Source organism: Brassica napus, chromosome C2, assembly GCF_020379485.1.
Source record: "Brassica napus cultivar Da-Ae chromosome C2, Da-Ae, whole genome shotgun sequence".
Lineage (NCBI taxonomy): Eukaryota > Viridiplantae > Streptophyta > Magnoliopsida > Brassicales > Brassicaceae > Brassica > Brassica napus.
The window spans coordinates 16,106,886-16,123,101 of NC_063445.1; the positions used below are offsets into that span (position 1 = coordinate 16,106,886).

At 29.5% G+C, this 16,216-nt stretch overlaps 1 protein-coding gene across 2 annotated transcripts; it reads right to left on the minus strand.

The window, feature by feature from the left end:
* Positions 1-4,746: 4,746 nt before the first annotated feature.
* Positions 4,747-11,658, minus strand: LOC111202565. 2 transcript variants are annotated; one of them, XR_007319496.1, is made up of 7 exons: positions 9,048-11,658; positions 8,724-8,941; positions 8,493-8,629; positions 5,775-8,410; positions 5,476-5,693; positions 5,197-5,349; positions 4,747-5,111 (listed from the first exon to the last, which is right to left on the minus strand). XR_007319496.1 is itself a non-coding variant. In XM_022695404.2 (4 exons), the coding sequence occupies exons 1-4, from the start codon at positions 9,068-9,070 to the stop codon at positions 8,120-8,122; spliced, it is 669 nt and encodes a 222-aa protein (XP_022551125.1). In that variant the 5' UTR covers positions 9,071-11,653; the 3' UTR covers positions 5,700-8,119. The 2 variants fall into 2 exon arrangements, 1 of the variants encoding a protein (XP_022551125.1); XM_022695404.2 differs by lacking the exons at positions 4,747-5,111; positions 5,197-5,349; positions 5,476-5,693 and having other exon boundaries at positions 5,700-8,410; positions 9,048-11,653.
* Positions 11,659-16,216: the final 4,558 nt, after the last annotated feature.

Genomic DNA, 16,216 nt, shown 5'->3' on the forward strand with positions numbered 1-16,216 from the left:
TAATAAAAAAATTAGATTTTTTCTTATATGTTATATTTTGAATTTTTTAAAATGACTTTAAATTACAAAAATGAGGAAACCTTATATGTTATATATTTTTTTAAAACGACTTTAAAATACAAAAAGGGGGACACCTTATATGTTATATTTTTCTTATATGTTAAATTTTTTTTATATGTTATATTTTGAATTTTTTAAAACGACTTTAAATTACAAAAATGTAAGCTTTCCTTAAGTATACGACTAAAAACATTAAAATGATATGTATCAGTTCGATGGTTGATTTGAAAGCTTTCAAAACCTTATGTAAGATAAAAGTCAAAATAATTCAACTGTGAAAACAATACTGTTCACTTTTTCAAGAATGTGTTCGAGGGAAAAAATAAGGTTTTTATGTCATCATTTGTTTAAAGTCTACTAGAGAACATTATATTAACCTAGAATATAAGAAGTGTGTATTCTTTCCCTAAATAAAAGCTATGAAATTACCTAATATGATTTACATATATATGACAACTAATGATTATGAATAATAAAGATTTGATAACAATTTTTGCATCCTTCTTCATTTTGGTTAATTTTATATTATTAAAAAAAATAAACAATCACATTAACCATATAATAAAAAATTAGATTTTTTTCTTATATATTATATTTTGAATTTTTTAAAACGATTTTAAATTACAAAAATGAGGAAACCTTATATGTTATATATTTTTTTAAAACGACTTTAAAATACAAAAAATAAGGACACCTTGTATGTTATATTTTTCTTATATGTTAGATATTTTCTTATATGTTATATTTTGAATTTTTTAAAACGATTTTAAATTACAAAAATGTAAATTTTCCTTAAGTATACGATTAAAAACATTAAAATGACATGTAACAATTCGATGGATGATTTGAAAGCTTTCAAAACCATATGAAAGATAAAAGTCAAAATAATTTAACTGTGAAAATAATACTGTTCACTTTTTTCAAGAATGTGTTCGATGGAAAAAATAAAGTTTTTATGTCATAATTTGTTTAATGTCCAATCCGATCAACCCATGATGTATTAACTATAGTTTTGTTCCATTATTTTTAATAAAAATTGATCCGATCCATCAGAAAGAAATTATATAATAACAACAAAAAATATTTTATATATATAAATAAAATGATCAAATATATAAAAAACATTATCGATAATATATACAAATAAACTCACTATGCGCTTGCGCAGGTCTTATCGTCTCATGTATTTCCTTTAAAATTATGGACATTCGTCTAAAACTAGTATGTCCCTTCGATCAGCCCAATAATGAATCTGAATACTTTCAATATGGATAAATCGAGATATACATAATCATGGCCCAAATAATATAATCAACTACATAATAATTGAACTAATAATAAATTAAATATCACATATAAACGTGGTTAAACTTGGTAAATATGGCTAACAAAAAAAAACCATACTAATATTTGCAATTGTGGAAAAAAAACATAAAAGTTGACATCTATACAATTTTAAATTCAATTTTATATATTCACCATGCGCAAGACGCTATTAGGTTATTTTTTAAAAAATAATTTTATTTTTAAAAATAATTTTAAATTAGATTTTAAACATAATTATAATTTAAAAATTAACTTAATTTCTTTTAAAAACTATTGCTTTCTTAAAAGTTTATTTTTTATTTAAATATAATTTTATGATATTATTAGACAAATAAATAAATTATATTAAATTAGTTTAAAATTTTTATATATTCAAAATGCAACTATTCTACCAACAACTTCATATGAAAGCATCGGAGAACTTGCTAATGCTATGCCAATCAAAACCTACGACACTTCGTTTATTTTCCATCACTCAAACATTTAAAAGGTGAAAAGGGATATGAACCGGGTCCATCAAATTCTAAGGTTTGATCAACAGTTCTAATGACAATTGTTTCCGATCCTATACGTATAGATAATACAAACAATCCAAAATTACAAATACACATAAAAACAATCATATGTAAATCTAAAATTTTCAATACTAATGTTTTATATTTTAATTACATACACTCACCATGCGTAAAGCGCAGATCTTATCCTAATTAATGAATTATAACATATATTCTATTAAAACTGAAATACAAAACATTACTTACCTATTTTTAAGTAATTTCTTACATATTCTTCATTTCTTTTTAACTAACTTTAACTAATTCATTTATTTTTTTTCCAAATAATTGGACATAATTTATTACAGAATAAGAAAACAGAACTTACCTATTTTTCCAAATAATCTGACATTATTTATTTTACGTGTTAACAATAATAATTTCATAAGTTTGAATGAAATTGCTCTATTCATGATAAGAATTCAAACCGGATAACAAATAATTTTTTTTATTTCTTTATAGAATCAGATAGATGTGGGCATTCAGGTACCCTTTTAAGTACGGATCGATTTTTTTAGTTATTGAGTTTTTTGGGTTTTAAAACTAAATTATGTTCGGGTACTATAAATTTATGGACGGGGTTCGAGTTGGATCTTTCCAGGTTTGAATATGCCCGTAAGAACCTAAAATATCTAAAAACCAAAGGCCGTAAAATAATACTCTCTAGTTTTATATTAGTTATTTTAAAGGTTTTTCTTATTTCACACTAAATGTAGTCATGGATTTCAAATGCACAATTTTTGACAAATATGAATCTCATTATATAAAGTTTGGTTTTCAAAGTTGCTAATTAACATTATCGCGACACATGACAATTATATATTTAAGATTGTGACATGTGTTAATCTATCTCATAATTAAAAATATATATACTATGATATTAAAAAATGAATTTTATTAAAAAGTAATTATAAATATTATTTAATAGTAATTTTACTTTTTTAAAAATCTTAATCAAAATATAATTGCAAGAAAATATTTGATAATATTGTGACATGTGTTTGTATGTATAAGACAAAAATATATAAATAATTTAACAGATTTTTTTCTATTAAAAATAAATCTTATTATATAAAGTTTGGTTCTTCAAAGTTGCTAATTAACATTATCGCGACACATGGCAATTATATATTTAAGATTGTGACATGTGTTAATCTATCTCATAATTAAAAATATATATACTAAGATATTAAAAAAATGAATTTTATTAAAAAGTAATTATAAATATTATTTAATAGTAATTTTCTTTTTTTTTGAAATCCTAATCAAAATATAATTACAAAAAAATTATTTGATATTATTGTGACATGTGTTTGTATGTATAAGACAAAAATATATAAATAATTTAACAGAATTTTTTCTATTAAAAATAAAATAGCTGTATAAAAATATAAAAGAAAAAAATTATCAAATAATTAGTTTTCCTTTCAAAAGTCTAAATAAAACAAAAATGTAAAAGTAAGCTTATTTATCTTATAATTAATTAACTTTACTTTTTAATAATTTTGTGTTAAAAAAATATAAAACAAAATTAACTTCAAATATTTCATATGATATGATTGTGACATGTGTCAACAAAAAAAATTAGATTGTGAATGTGTCAATAAAAACTGTCATTATGTGAAATAACTTTATTTTTTTCTAAAATCCTAAATAAAAGAGATTTCTAAAAAATAAATTTTTTAAAATTTTTTTTTTTACATCCTGCCCAGAGAGAATTGTTAAATTTTATTTAATAGTAATTTTTGTTCAAAAAATTAATGATAAACATGATAGTAACAATTATTTAATTAACAAGAAAAATAGTAAAAATATTAATGATATTGAAAAAATGAATTTCGAAAATGGAAACTTAAAAAAAAACTAATATTAAATGGAAATAAATATGTGATAGAAATTTTATTTTTCTAAATCGTAGACAAAATATAATTGTAAAAGATTAAATAATATTAATTTTCTTTTCTAATATCCTAAAAAACTGTAAAAGAATATTTGATAGTTTTTTTGTTTTTTTATAAAAAAATCCTAAACAAAATAAATTTGTATCATATTTTTAAGTCCTAACCAAAAGAGAATTGTAAAATTTTATTTGATAATATATTTAAGAGAGTATTTGATGACGAACATGATACTAAAAATTATTTAATTAAGAAAAAAAATGTAAAATTGGTATTAGTACGAATTGTAAAGACAGTAATTTTTAAAATTATATATTAATAACTAAGAATAATTATTTGATAGCAATTTTTTTTTCTGAAATTCTAAAGAGAAGATAATCGTAATTGGTTATATGACAGTAATTTTTCCTTTCTAAAATCTTAAACAAAATTGTAAAGGTGTGTTTAATATTATTTTTACTGTAAATAAAAAATAGATTTATAAATTAGAATGTTTTCTTTTTTTGAAAAAAAATCCTAGCAAAATAAAACTTTAAAGATTTATTTAATAAAACATTAAATTAGTACATAAAATATGTATAATGCTGTCATTGACTAGATTGATGTATTTGACTTTCATTTCTTTTTACTTTTCATTCAATTTCTTATTTCAGGTTGTGTTCAGTTTAAATTTTTAGGTATAGTATTTTCTCTAATTCTATATACAAAGTTTATAATAATTTTATGCACCATGATTATAAGATACAAATATTAACTTGAACTTATATGTGAAAACGAGTTTTAGTTATAAAATAATTTCAAACAACATATCAAAAAACAATCATAAATATAATAAAATGATTTATTATTTTATAATTATTATTAAATTAAAACATTAAACAAAACCCGTTGCAACGCAACGGGCTTATATCTTGTTTAGTATAATTCTACTCGATAGCAAACAAACCTTATTTCAACTTCTAGACATAAATCGTTTGATGATCTACAGCCGCTTAGCTTCTATGCGCGGAATAGGCAAACGTCTGAACCGTTTTTCAAAACACTGAGACTTAAGATGCTTTGCATAGCCAGTACGTCCTCCAAAACAACAATAGTGACTTAAAATAACAAGTGTCCAACCAACGAGACAGTGTATTAGCAACATCATGAGCAAGCAAGCCTTACGCTTTGGTTTCAAGATACAGTTTGGCTCGAGCTGATCATTGTTCAGTATGGGCTCTATGATCATATCATCGCTTACATTATCGTGGCTTGCGAAAACTCTGACAAGAATCTACATATAATATGATGAGAATTGTAAATGATAAAGTGACACAAATTAAATGTTATGAAAAATAATGATTAATTGGTTTCATCACCTCATCAGAATTCTGAGGATCACGATTCGATACCGGCCGTCTTCACAATGGCTATTCCAGGCCTCTTTACCTGGATAACTGCATAGGATGACACAGCCACAATCCCCATATCTGGGCTAAGCCACTTGTAGTCACCAGATGCTTTTGAACAACCTATATATATATTGAATAGAACATCAATTAAGTAAGATATGATCATCATAGTATTCAACTAAACAAGGAATCAAAAGATGATATATATACCTCCTTTTGAACAAAAAAAAAAGATGATGTATATACCTCCTCTCACAGCTAGCTTAATCTTGTGAGAAGCATGAGGGGCCCACTGGAGTAAAATCTTAGGTTTTATGTTCAGTGTGAATTGGACCGTCTCACTAATCTCCTCCGGATTCTTATGCCGATTGGTGTAACCCAATACAGAAGCCACTCCTACAGAAAGCATGACCGTAACCAAAAAGCAAAATCCCAAATGGACACAAGTGGCCACCAACCTAGAACTTTTAACGCACAACATCATATGTGAGAGACTAAAGAGCATTAGAGAGCTAATGAATGAACAGAGCAAAAATTTGACAAACCTGAACAATAGATTTCTCCCCATCAGCTTCAAGAACTTAACCACGTCCTGTAGTTCCACCCCAAAATCGATCTTGGTATCGACGTCTCTAAAGCCTAAATCAGTAGCATCATGAGATTCATGAGAATGGGAAATACAAAGACGAAAAATTCTCAAACAACCCATCTCTCTATATATTCTAGGACTAGACATTTTATCTGAAACAGTCGAACTATACCAAAATTGGACTGGTAAAACCCTAGCGGTTCTATTTCTAAATACCAAAAATCCAAAACCGAACCAGAACCTAATCGAGAACCGAATATCCGAGACACATACACTCTTAAAAATGGTAGCTACATTTATTTTTAAATAACTATATATCTAAAAAAATCGACAAATTATTTTTGCGACATATAATACTCTTCAAAATGAAGGACCCAAAAAGACAGAATATATTGTCTGAATATTTTTTCCGGATACAGTAGAAACTCTATAAATTAATACTCGGCAAATTAATTAAGAAATACTATAAATTAATAAATTTCTCCGGTCCCAAGTTGGGCCGGTTCAAAATATAATACAAATCGATAAGATAATAAGATAATAAGGTAATAACGTTTTAGAAAATCTTATGTAAATAAATGATCTCATTAAAAGTATAAATTAATAATTTATATGTATACACATTTTATATATGTACAAACCAATCATTATATTGTTTGTCGTATATTTAGAATGAATTTATCTTTATATATTCTTAACGCTTAATATAGTTTGTTAACATTTAATATAGTTTGATGATATTTAGTAAAATTATATCTAAACTACATTTAAATTCTAGGATATATATATTTTATATACACCAAATTATATAATAGAACCAATATAAATGTCGAATTTCAAAATACATTAATGCATATACACTAAAATAAAATATTTTTCTTATTTAAGGAAAAAATATATCTTGAAATAGAAAAATCTAAAAATGAAACTTTGGTAAATTAATAAATCTAAAAATTAATAAAATGTCATAGTACTAACGTTATTAATTTATAGAGTTTTCACTGTAGTATTAATTATGCAAATCATCCCATATTTTAATATGAACAAAGAAAATTTCTTGATATTTTATCTGAAAACCTCAAATTAAAGGATGTTTGTATCCGAGTTTGTTGAAGCTATCTAAAGGACCGAACTGGAATCAGTCGGATCCAAAAAAATTCAGGTGTTAGCAGATTCCCAATATGTTTGCCAGAATCCCAATATGTTTACCAGAATCGAACCAAATTTCATATAAACCAGAACGATTTATATGGACTTGATTGGTAGGTGCTTTAAAAGTGTTGTTGTGTCTTTCCACATCCCATATTCTTTCTAAAGAATAAATCTCTTCGAATTCTGTTTTAGAAAAGATTTTAAAAACTACAAATGTCACTTATATTTTACCCATACATTCAAATGAGGGAATGTAGTGGGCAATAGAACATGACAAGATATATCTGAAAATCTCAGCAGATATCTGCCGACGTGAATCTAAGTTATCAATTTGCGACGATGAATCTGTGAATCGGATAAAACGTATAGATCCCTATTCGCCATAACACACCGAACAATTCTCTACCCAGAACGATGGTGTCTATTTTAAATGAGTGGTAATGTACAGAAATTAGAAATGAGAGAGACATTGTACCTCTTAATCCAATGATCTGCGGAGGAGGAGAAGAGAGGGAGACAATGAGTCTGCAAAGATCTGTGATAAAAGTTTACCAATTAAAATATTAAATACGAAAAAATCACTAAAAGTTAATACTGTTTCAAAAAAAACTAAAAGTTAATTATTTTTACATCCTTTTAGATACCCAAATTATCAATTAATAAATTTTTAACAGGTTTTGTAACAAAAGTATAAATGTCAAAATTTAGTTTAACTTAATCTGACCATTTGATTTGCCAATCAAGATTTGATTTCAGTTTATGTTCTTATGCATGCACGTGAAGATGGTTATGGAGAATGAAAAGTATTTGAAAATGGAAACACATTTTAAGACAGATGTTTAGACAGCTCTAGATATGTTTTATTTAGCCAGCTCTAGTTATTATTTTCTTAAAAATTCTTTATATTCTGCCAACCACATGTAAATTGCCATCTTAATTTCTCAATCAGTTTGATATTTCATCAAAAAAAAAAAATCCTCTTATACTACCACCAGGCTACAAAACATTTTGATAGCAATAGATAGAAGAGATGATGTAGCGTATTAGTGAATAACACCTTGACAAATTAAAATGTAGTGTATAACAACTTAGCAAATCTAATAACGTTATTTAAATAAAATGGAGGAGGAATAACATAACTGTAGCTGCTTAGCGCCTATACATGTGCCGTATAGACATCCGTCTGGACCGTCTTCTAGAACGATGGCACTTATCATGCATAACATAGCAACTGTGTCGAAAAACACAAAAATAATGTAATAGTATAGCAATGATACCACCAACGGGAGAGTATACTAGGAGGGTCATGTCAATGCAATCCATGGATATAAGGTTTGGTTTCAAGATACAGTTTGGCTCGAGCTGGTCATTGTTCAGTATGGGCTCTAGGATCATATCACAGCTTACATTATCGTGGCTTGCGAAAACTCTGACAAGAATCTACATATAATATGATGAGAATTGTAATATAATTGACTCAAATTAAATACTATGAAAAGTGATGATTAATTGGTTTCCTCACCTCATCAAAATTCTGAGGATCACGATTCGATACAGTCTTCACAATGGCTATTCCAGGCCTCTTTCCATAGGATGACACATACACAATCCTCATATCTGAGCTAAGCCACTTGTAGTCACCAGATGCTTTTGGAAAATCTATATATATATATATACATTGAACAGAACATCAATTAAGTAAGATATGATCATCATAGTCTTCAATCAAACAAGGAATCAAAAGATGATATACCTCCCCTCACAGCTAGCTTAATCTTGTGAGAAGCATGAGGGGTCCACTGGAGTAAAATCTTAGGTTTTCTGTTCAACGTGAATTGAACTGCCTCACTAACCTCTTTTGGATTCTTATGCCCATTAGAGTAACTCAATTCAGAAGCTACTCCTACAGAAAGCATGGGCGTAACCAAAAAGCAACATCCCAAAAAGACACAAGTGGCCACCAACCTAGAACTTTTAACGCACAACATCAGATGTGAACTAAAGAGCAACAATAAGCTAATGAATGATGTTCAAAAAAAAAAAGCTAATGAATGAACAGAGCAAAAATTTGGCAAACCTAAACAATAGCTTTCTCCCCATCAGCTTCGAGAACTTGACCACGACGTGTAGTTTCACCCCAGGACCAATATTGACAATATCTTGGTATGGAGGTCTCTAAAGCAGTCGCATCATGAGATTCATGAGAATGGGAAATATCAAGAAGAAAAAATTTCAAACAACCCATATCTCTATATATACCAGGCCTAGCATTTTATATACCAAAAAATCCAAAACCTAATGGATACACAGAATATCCTTGATATAATTTACATTCTTGGAAATAGTAGCTATATTTAGTTTACAATAACTGTATATCTAAGAAAAATTATATTTGTTAAAATATAATATTATATAAAAATGAACTACCCAAAAATACAAAATCGCATGAATAACTTTATCCAAATAATATTAAATTATGCAAATCATCCGATAATTTAATATGAACAATTCAAATTACTTGATATTTTATATCAGAACCCTGAATTAACCAATATTTTCATCCTAGTTATTTCAAATGATTTGAGTCCCAAACCAAACTGGAATAGTGGTAATGTACAGAAATTAGAAATTAGAGAGACATTGTACCTCTTAATCCAATGATCTGCGGAGGAGGAGAAGAGAGGGAGACAATGAGTCTGCAAAGATCTGTGATAAAAGTTTACCAATTAAAATATTAAATACGAAAAAATCGATTATAAATAACTAAAAGTTAATAGTGTTTCAAAAAAAAAAAAGTTTACATCCTTTTAGATACCCAAATTATCAATTAATAATTTTTTTACAGCTTTTGTAACAAAAAGTACAAATGTCAAAATTTAGTTCAACTCAAACTAATCATTTGATTTGCCAATCAAGATTTGATTTCAGTTTATGTTCTAATGCATGCACGTGAAGATGGTTATGGAGAATGAAAAGTATTTGCAAATGGAAACACATTACATGCATTTCATGTGTTTGACAAAATATATGAAAGAAAAACTTTTAGGGAATTTGCATTGTATAACTATAAAAAAAAATTATAATTTGACAAATGACCATATGAAACTCATGGCTAAAGTATTGTGTATATATTATGTAATATTACAATTGCTACCCCTAATCAATCTTAACCACTGGTTTTCATCTTTTTCCTTTTTGTTTTCTTTTTTTTTTCCTTTCCCCCTCTAATTTCATTTGATCTATAGTTGTTGTATTAAGATAATCAAATCAAGAAATTATAACATAGATTTTTTTCTGCATATACCATAGTTTAAAAAATTTCAAACTGACATATATTTTTCATAAAATCAGTTAAAAAACTTTAAGACCAAAGCTAAGTACTATACTATATCAACCTTATAGAATAACACATATTTATATTTTTTTTTATAAAATGATGATAAATTATTAAATTATGTATTTTAAAGTGAAACTATGGTGTATCAACGTCATACACAATATAAATTTTTTTCCGAAAAGATATATATTTTCAAAAATATATAATATGTTTTTTAACACTAGATATAATATGTTTAAAATGAAATTTTATTATATTTTATACTATATGCTCAATAAATATAGAATAATATATTAAATAGTCTTCTCTCCTTTCTATCTCCATCTGAATCTCCCTCCCTCCCTCATTCTCCTCTTTTTTTTTTCATTTTTTTTCTCATGCGGACTTCCAGTGTAACGAAGATCATCATCATCGAGAGTTTTAACTAGGGGTGGGCACTTCGGTTATTTTCTCGGTTCGGTTCAGGTTCGGTTCGATTTGCGTAGTTTGGTTCTAGTATTTTTTCAATCAAAATAAACCATAGTTAGTTGGTTCGGTTCGGTTTGTGTTTGGTTCGGTTTATATTCGGTTCGGTTTGTCTTCGGTTCGGTTTGTCTTCGTTTTGGTTTGTTTTTTGGATCAGTTTAATTAGGTTCTTCTTAGCTTAATTTTTTAGAGAATTATGTTTTAAAATATAAATTATGTAAACATAAACTATGTGAACTAAATTCCATATAAAACTGAAACAAAAACCTTTAAAAGAGTGACAAAAAGTATATAAGAATTAAAATGAATGAAAGTTAACTAAAATTAAAAAAAAAATCAACATCAATAGTAATGTCTCTTATATCATTACTAAAAAGCCTTCACTGAATCATCTTCCATGTGACACTAAAATTTGCTTTAGGTTTTAGGTTTTAGGTTTTAGGTTTCCACGTTTACATATATAAGAATATAAAAATACAATTTTTTCTATTTTTTTAAATCAAACATTTTGATGATTACATATTAGGTCACAAGAATATATGTTAATAAATAAAAAATGGAAAATACGTAATTTGGTATTAGAATTTTAGTATTGGTATTACTAGTATTTTTAATTTAAATAATTACAAAAACACATCGGTTTTTCGGTTCGGTGAGCCGAACCATTCGGTTTGGGAAAATCTTCAATCGAACAGTTTAAAATATACTTTGGTTCGGTTTGAATCGGTTTCGGTTCGGTTGGTTCTGTTTGACTCGGTTCGGTTCAGTTTTTTTGCCCACCCCTAGTTTTAACTATGTGCGCTCCGAAACCATTTCTAAACATAGAAATAGTTCACATTAGTATGTATTATTTTAGTATATTCCAGTTTTTGAAAACAAAATCATAGAATACAAATGTAAGTATACAACAAATAAATATATATAATGTTCGTTGTTATGCTATTGATACGAACCTTCCAAACCGTAATATTTTAGGTATCCGAATATATCCGAACAAGATTTATATACTTAAATATATTAATTATTTTTAAATTTAATATCTAAAAGAATATACAAAATATATAAGATGTTTCTAAGTTGTCCAAAATACTTGGAAATATATAAAAATAGTTATAAGTACATGTTTAAAATAGCTAAAAAATACTTAAAATATCTATTGATTTCCTATCCAAATATTTAAGCTAAACCAATTTTTATGTTAAGTTTAAGTATTTTGGCATAGATTATTCAAATTTATATTATATATATTATTATTATTTTTAGATTTTGAAAAATTTAAAGTTATGAACTTTAATTTTTGAAAAAAAAATTAAATAGGTTATCCGAACCAAACCCGCAAAGATCCAAACCGAACCAAACCCTCAAGGATCTGAATTGAACCAAATGGTATTCGAATGTCCACCTTTAATCAAATGTAAAAAATGTTATTGATAACAAAATGTATATTGTTTATAGTATTTAAGTATATTATAGGGCAATTGTCCAAAATAGCACTTCTGAAGTTTCTCTCTCAAAAATAGCCTTAGAAGAAGAAAATCACATATATGACATTCATTAAATGGTATAATGTCACTCCTAACCTTGTGTTATAATGTATAATAAAAAAAAGTAAAAAAAGGAAATCGATTTCTCTCTTTCATTTCACCTCCATCGTCTCCGGCATCCTCTTCAAACCCTCACCGCGTCTCCATCGTCTCCAGCGATCCTCTTCAAACACTCACCGCGCCTCCATAGTCTCCGGCGAATAGGACTCTCTTCATCTGCGACGACGCAGACGAAGATCCGGCGAATAGGAATCGTGTTCCTCCTCTCTCGACACCGAGGCCTCCATTGAGACGCCGCCGGAGAAAAATCGCACAGAACCACCATCGTCACACTATTTACTCTCAAATTCGGACACAAATCCCGTTGGAAACAAATCAAGATGTAAGTTTTGAAATTAGAGTTTTCTCTTTAAAATTTGGGGATTTTGAAATTAGGGTTTTTGATTTTGATTTCTACTTTGCATATTCATTTATGTTGTTTGTTCAAATCTATTGAATGTTGAATTTGATTTGTTTAGCTTAGCTTTCCTAATCGAAAAGTTGAATTTGATTTGTTTGGTACTCTTTCCTATTAACCCGAGAAGCTTGCGTTTGTTTTCCAGCGAAGCAAATATCCTTAAGTTGCTGTAGCTCAAAGCAAAGGCTTTTGAATTGTGGGAAAACAAAGTTGTTGGAGCTCAAATATTCTCTGACATAAACCATCTCTTTGAGGTATGTTGCAGATTCAAGCTTCTTTGTGAGTTATCTCGTTGTCTACTGCTTCTTGCTTGTGTATAGGCTTGGTGAAATCCGAGAGTTCCCGAGTGTGTGTTTTTAGTTCGTGTTGCTTTTGAATTTGGGTCTGAGGTATTGATAGAGTTGCATTGATAATGGATAGGATTGTGAAAGTATGTGTGTGTTTCTTTTTCTCCATTCAGGAAGGGTTTGTATTGTTTCAGGAAAGCCTTCCAGAAAAGTTTGAAATTTTGTTTCCCCTTGTTTACGCAGGATAGAAACACATGGGAGATTCATTACCTCTCACACTAACTCTGCCTGAGCTCAAGTACCCTATTGGTTCAGAGCCAAGGGAAAAAAATGTGTCAATAAACCAACATTCAACCTCGATGTATATCTCCATTGTTGAGAGTATTCTAACAGCGGATGAGATTGAGAGAGTACGAGGGTTTTTGGGACCTGTAATGAGGCTCAGTGGGAGGAGTGAAATGAAATTATCAGGAAAGACTGTCTACGGTATTCTCACAAGAAGCATCGTTACTGTCAAAAAGAATGAAGCCTGGTTCCATTTCGCTGGTTAGCCAATGAAGTTCTCTATAAGAGAATTTCATATGGTGACCGGTTTGAAAGGTAATGGGGAAGTAGAAGGACCACGAGGGGAATATGAGTGGGAATTGCTAAAGGGGCGTACTCATAAGTTAAGCGACGTGTTGAATCAGCTCAAAAAGACAAGAGTAGATGCTTCTGATGAGAGAGTTTGCCTCGCAATGCTCCTCCTGGTAGAGAGCATATTGCTGCCGAAGAACAACAAAGGGACTTTCCCTTTGGAGTATGTCAACAAAGCAAAGGATATGATGTATCCATGGGGAAGAGACGCTTACCTGGTGCTCCTGAGGTCAATTCAAAAAGCTGTCGCAAACCAACTGGAGGATACTTCAAAATTCGAGTTGCAAGGTTATCCTCTAGTAATTGGGCACCGACTGTTGATGTTCCTGGACCGATTTACTTGTGTGAGAAATACACTGAGCTAGAAAATCCATCACTTGAACGGGTTTTACAGATTGAAGCTCATAAAAAGGTAAGCTTTTATAGTGACCTTGTTTTGATATCTTTCTCTGTTTATTTCGCTTCTTCTTTTTAAAAACTTATTCTCATTGGTTTCTCTTTTTTTATGCTTTCAGCTGAAGGTCACATGCATCCTACCTCCTATTCCTCATGATCCAGAAGATGATGTCTCAATGGAAGACGAACATAGTGACGAGTTGGAATCCGTGAAAGATATATCCAAGAAATGGTACAAGTTTAAAGCCGATGATTGGAAAAATAGGTCTGTAGACACATTGGACACATTGGATGCTCTTATTCATATGACGATTCATATGACAGAACATGTGGAGACTAGCCAAGCTTCTGCTTCGATTGAGGAGGACACAGAAAATACTAAATTGAACAAGATCATCGAGTTAATGATGGAGAATGCCGAGAGAATGAAGGATCGAATGTCCTTACTGGAAGCAGAGAACATGGAGCTTAGAGCCCGTGTGTCAGAGTTGGAAGGAAACCAGAATGTTGCTCCACACACTCAGACTCCAGTTTTTCCCACTAATGTGACACAACAGGTAAATTCTCAAAAAATCTTGTTTTACATTTGGACTTTTCAAGTAATTTTTGGAAAATCTTGTACTGTTCTTGAATGCCCTCCTAATTTTTGACACACAGCGATCCAGTGGGACACCTTTGTCTCCAATGTCTCAACAGCCTGAGACCCCTTCCCTTCAGACTCAAGAATTTTCTCCTAATTTGCCACGAGAGGTATATGCTCAAGATATTGTTTTGCATTTTGAGTTTTGAAGTAATGTTGGAAGCTTTTGAACACCCTTGGGATGACTTTTCCTGATTTTTTGAAGACTGGGAGAGAGCCATTTAATGAGACCCCTTCCCTTCAGACTCAAGAATTCTCTCCTAATTTGCCACGAGAGGTATATGCTCAAGATATTGTTTTGCATTTTGAGTTTTGAAGTAATGTTTGGAAGCTTTTGTGCACATTTGGGATGACATTTCCTGAATTTTGCAGAGTGGGAGAGAGCCATTGAATGAAACACCTTCCCTTCAGACTTAAGAATTCTCTCCTAATTTGTCACGAGAGGTATATGCTCAAGATATTGTTTTGCATTTTGAGTTTTGAAGTAATGTTTGGAAGCTTTTAAACACCCTTGGGATGACTTTTCCTGATTTTTTGAAGACTGGGAGAGAGCCATTTAATGAGACCCCTTCCCTTCAGACTCAAGAATTTTCTCCTAATTTGCCACGAGAGGTATATGCTCAAGATATTGTTTTACATTTTGAGTTTTGAAGTAATGTTTGGAAGCTTTTGTGCACATTTGGGATGACTTTTCCTGAATTTTGCAGAGTGGGAGAGAGCGATTGAATGAAACACCTTCCCTTCAGACTCAAGAATTCTCTCCTAATTTTACACTAGAGGTATATGCTCAAAAATATTGATTTACACTTGGAGTATACAAGTAGCTTTGTAAGGTTTTGTACATATAAAGGCATTACTGATTTTCTTGCAGAATGACCCAGAGCGATCATATGAGACGCCATCCAATGCTAATGAAAAAGATAATCTTAGCGATGAAGTAAGATTTTTTCTAAAATTATAGTTGATGGTTTTTTGGTACAGAAACTAATGAGAAAATGTTTTTCCCAGGATGCTACAGAGCCTGCGACTGTGATCATTGAGACTCCAGTTTTTACTCCAGTTCTGACGCAACAGGTACATGCTCAAAAAAATCTTGGACTTTTCAATTAATTTTTTGAAGCTTTTGTACTTGTTCATGATCCAAATCCTGTTTTTCTATGCTTTGCAGGTGGGAACAGAGGCAACAAATGAGACACCTGTCTCTCCAATAGCTCCACATAGTATTGAGATTCCAGTTTTTACTCCAATTCAGACGCAGCAGGTACATGCTCAAAAAAATCTTGGACTTTTACATTAATTTTGGGAAGCTTTTGTACTTGTTCATTATCCCATTCCTGATTTTTTTTGTTTTGCAGATGGTAACAGAGGGAACGTATGACTCTACAGAGCCTTTGACTGAAATAATTTCAGTAACCAATAAACAGGTAAGCATAAAAACTTTTTCATAGATTCAACTTAAACTTTGTTTAAGTTGATATCTGTGT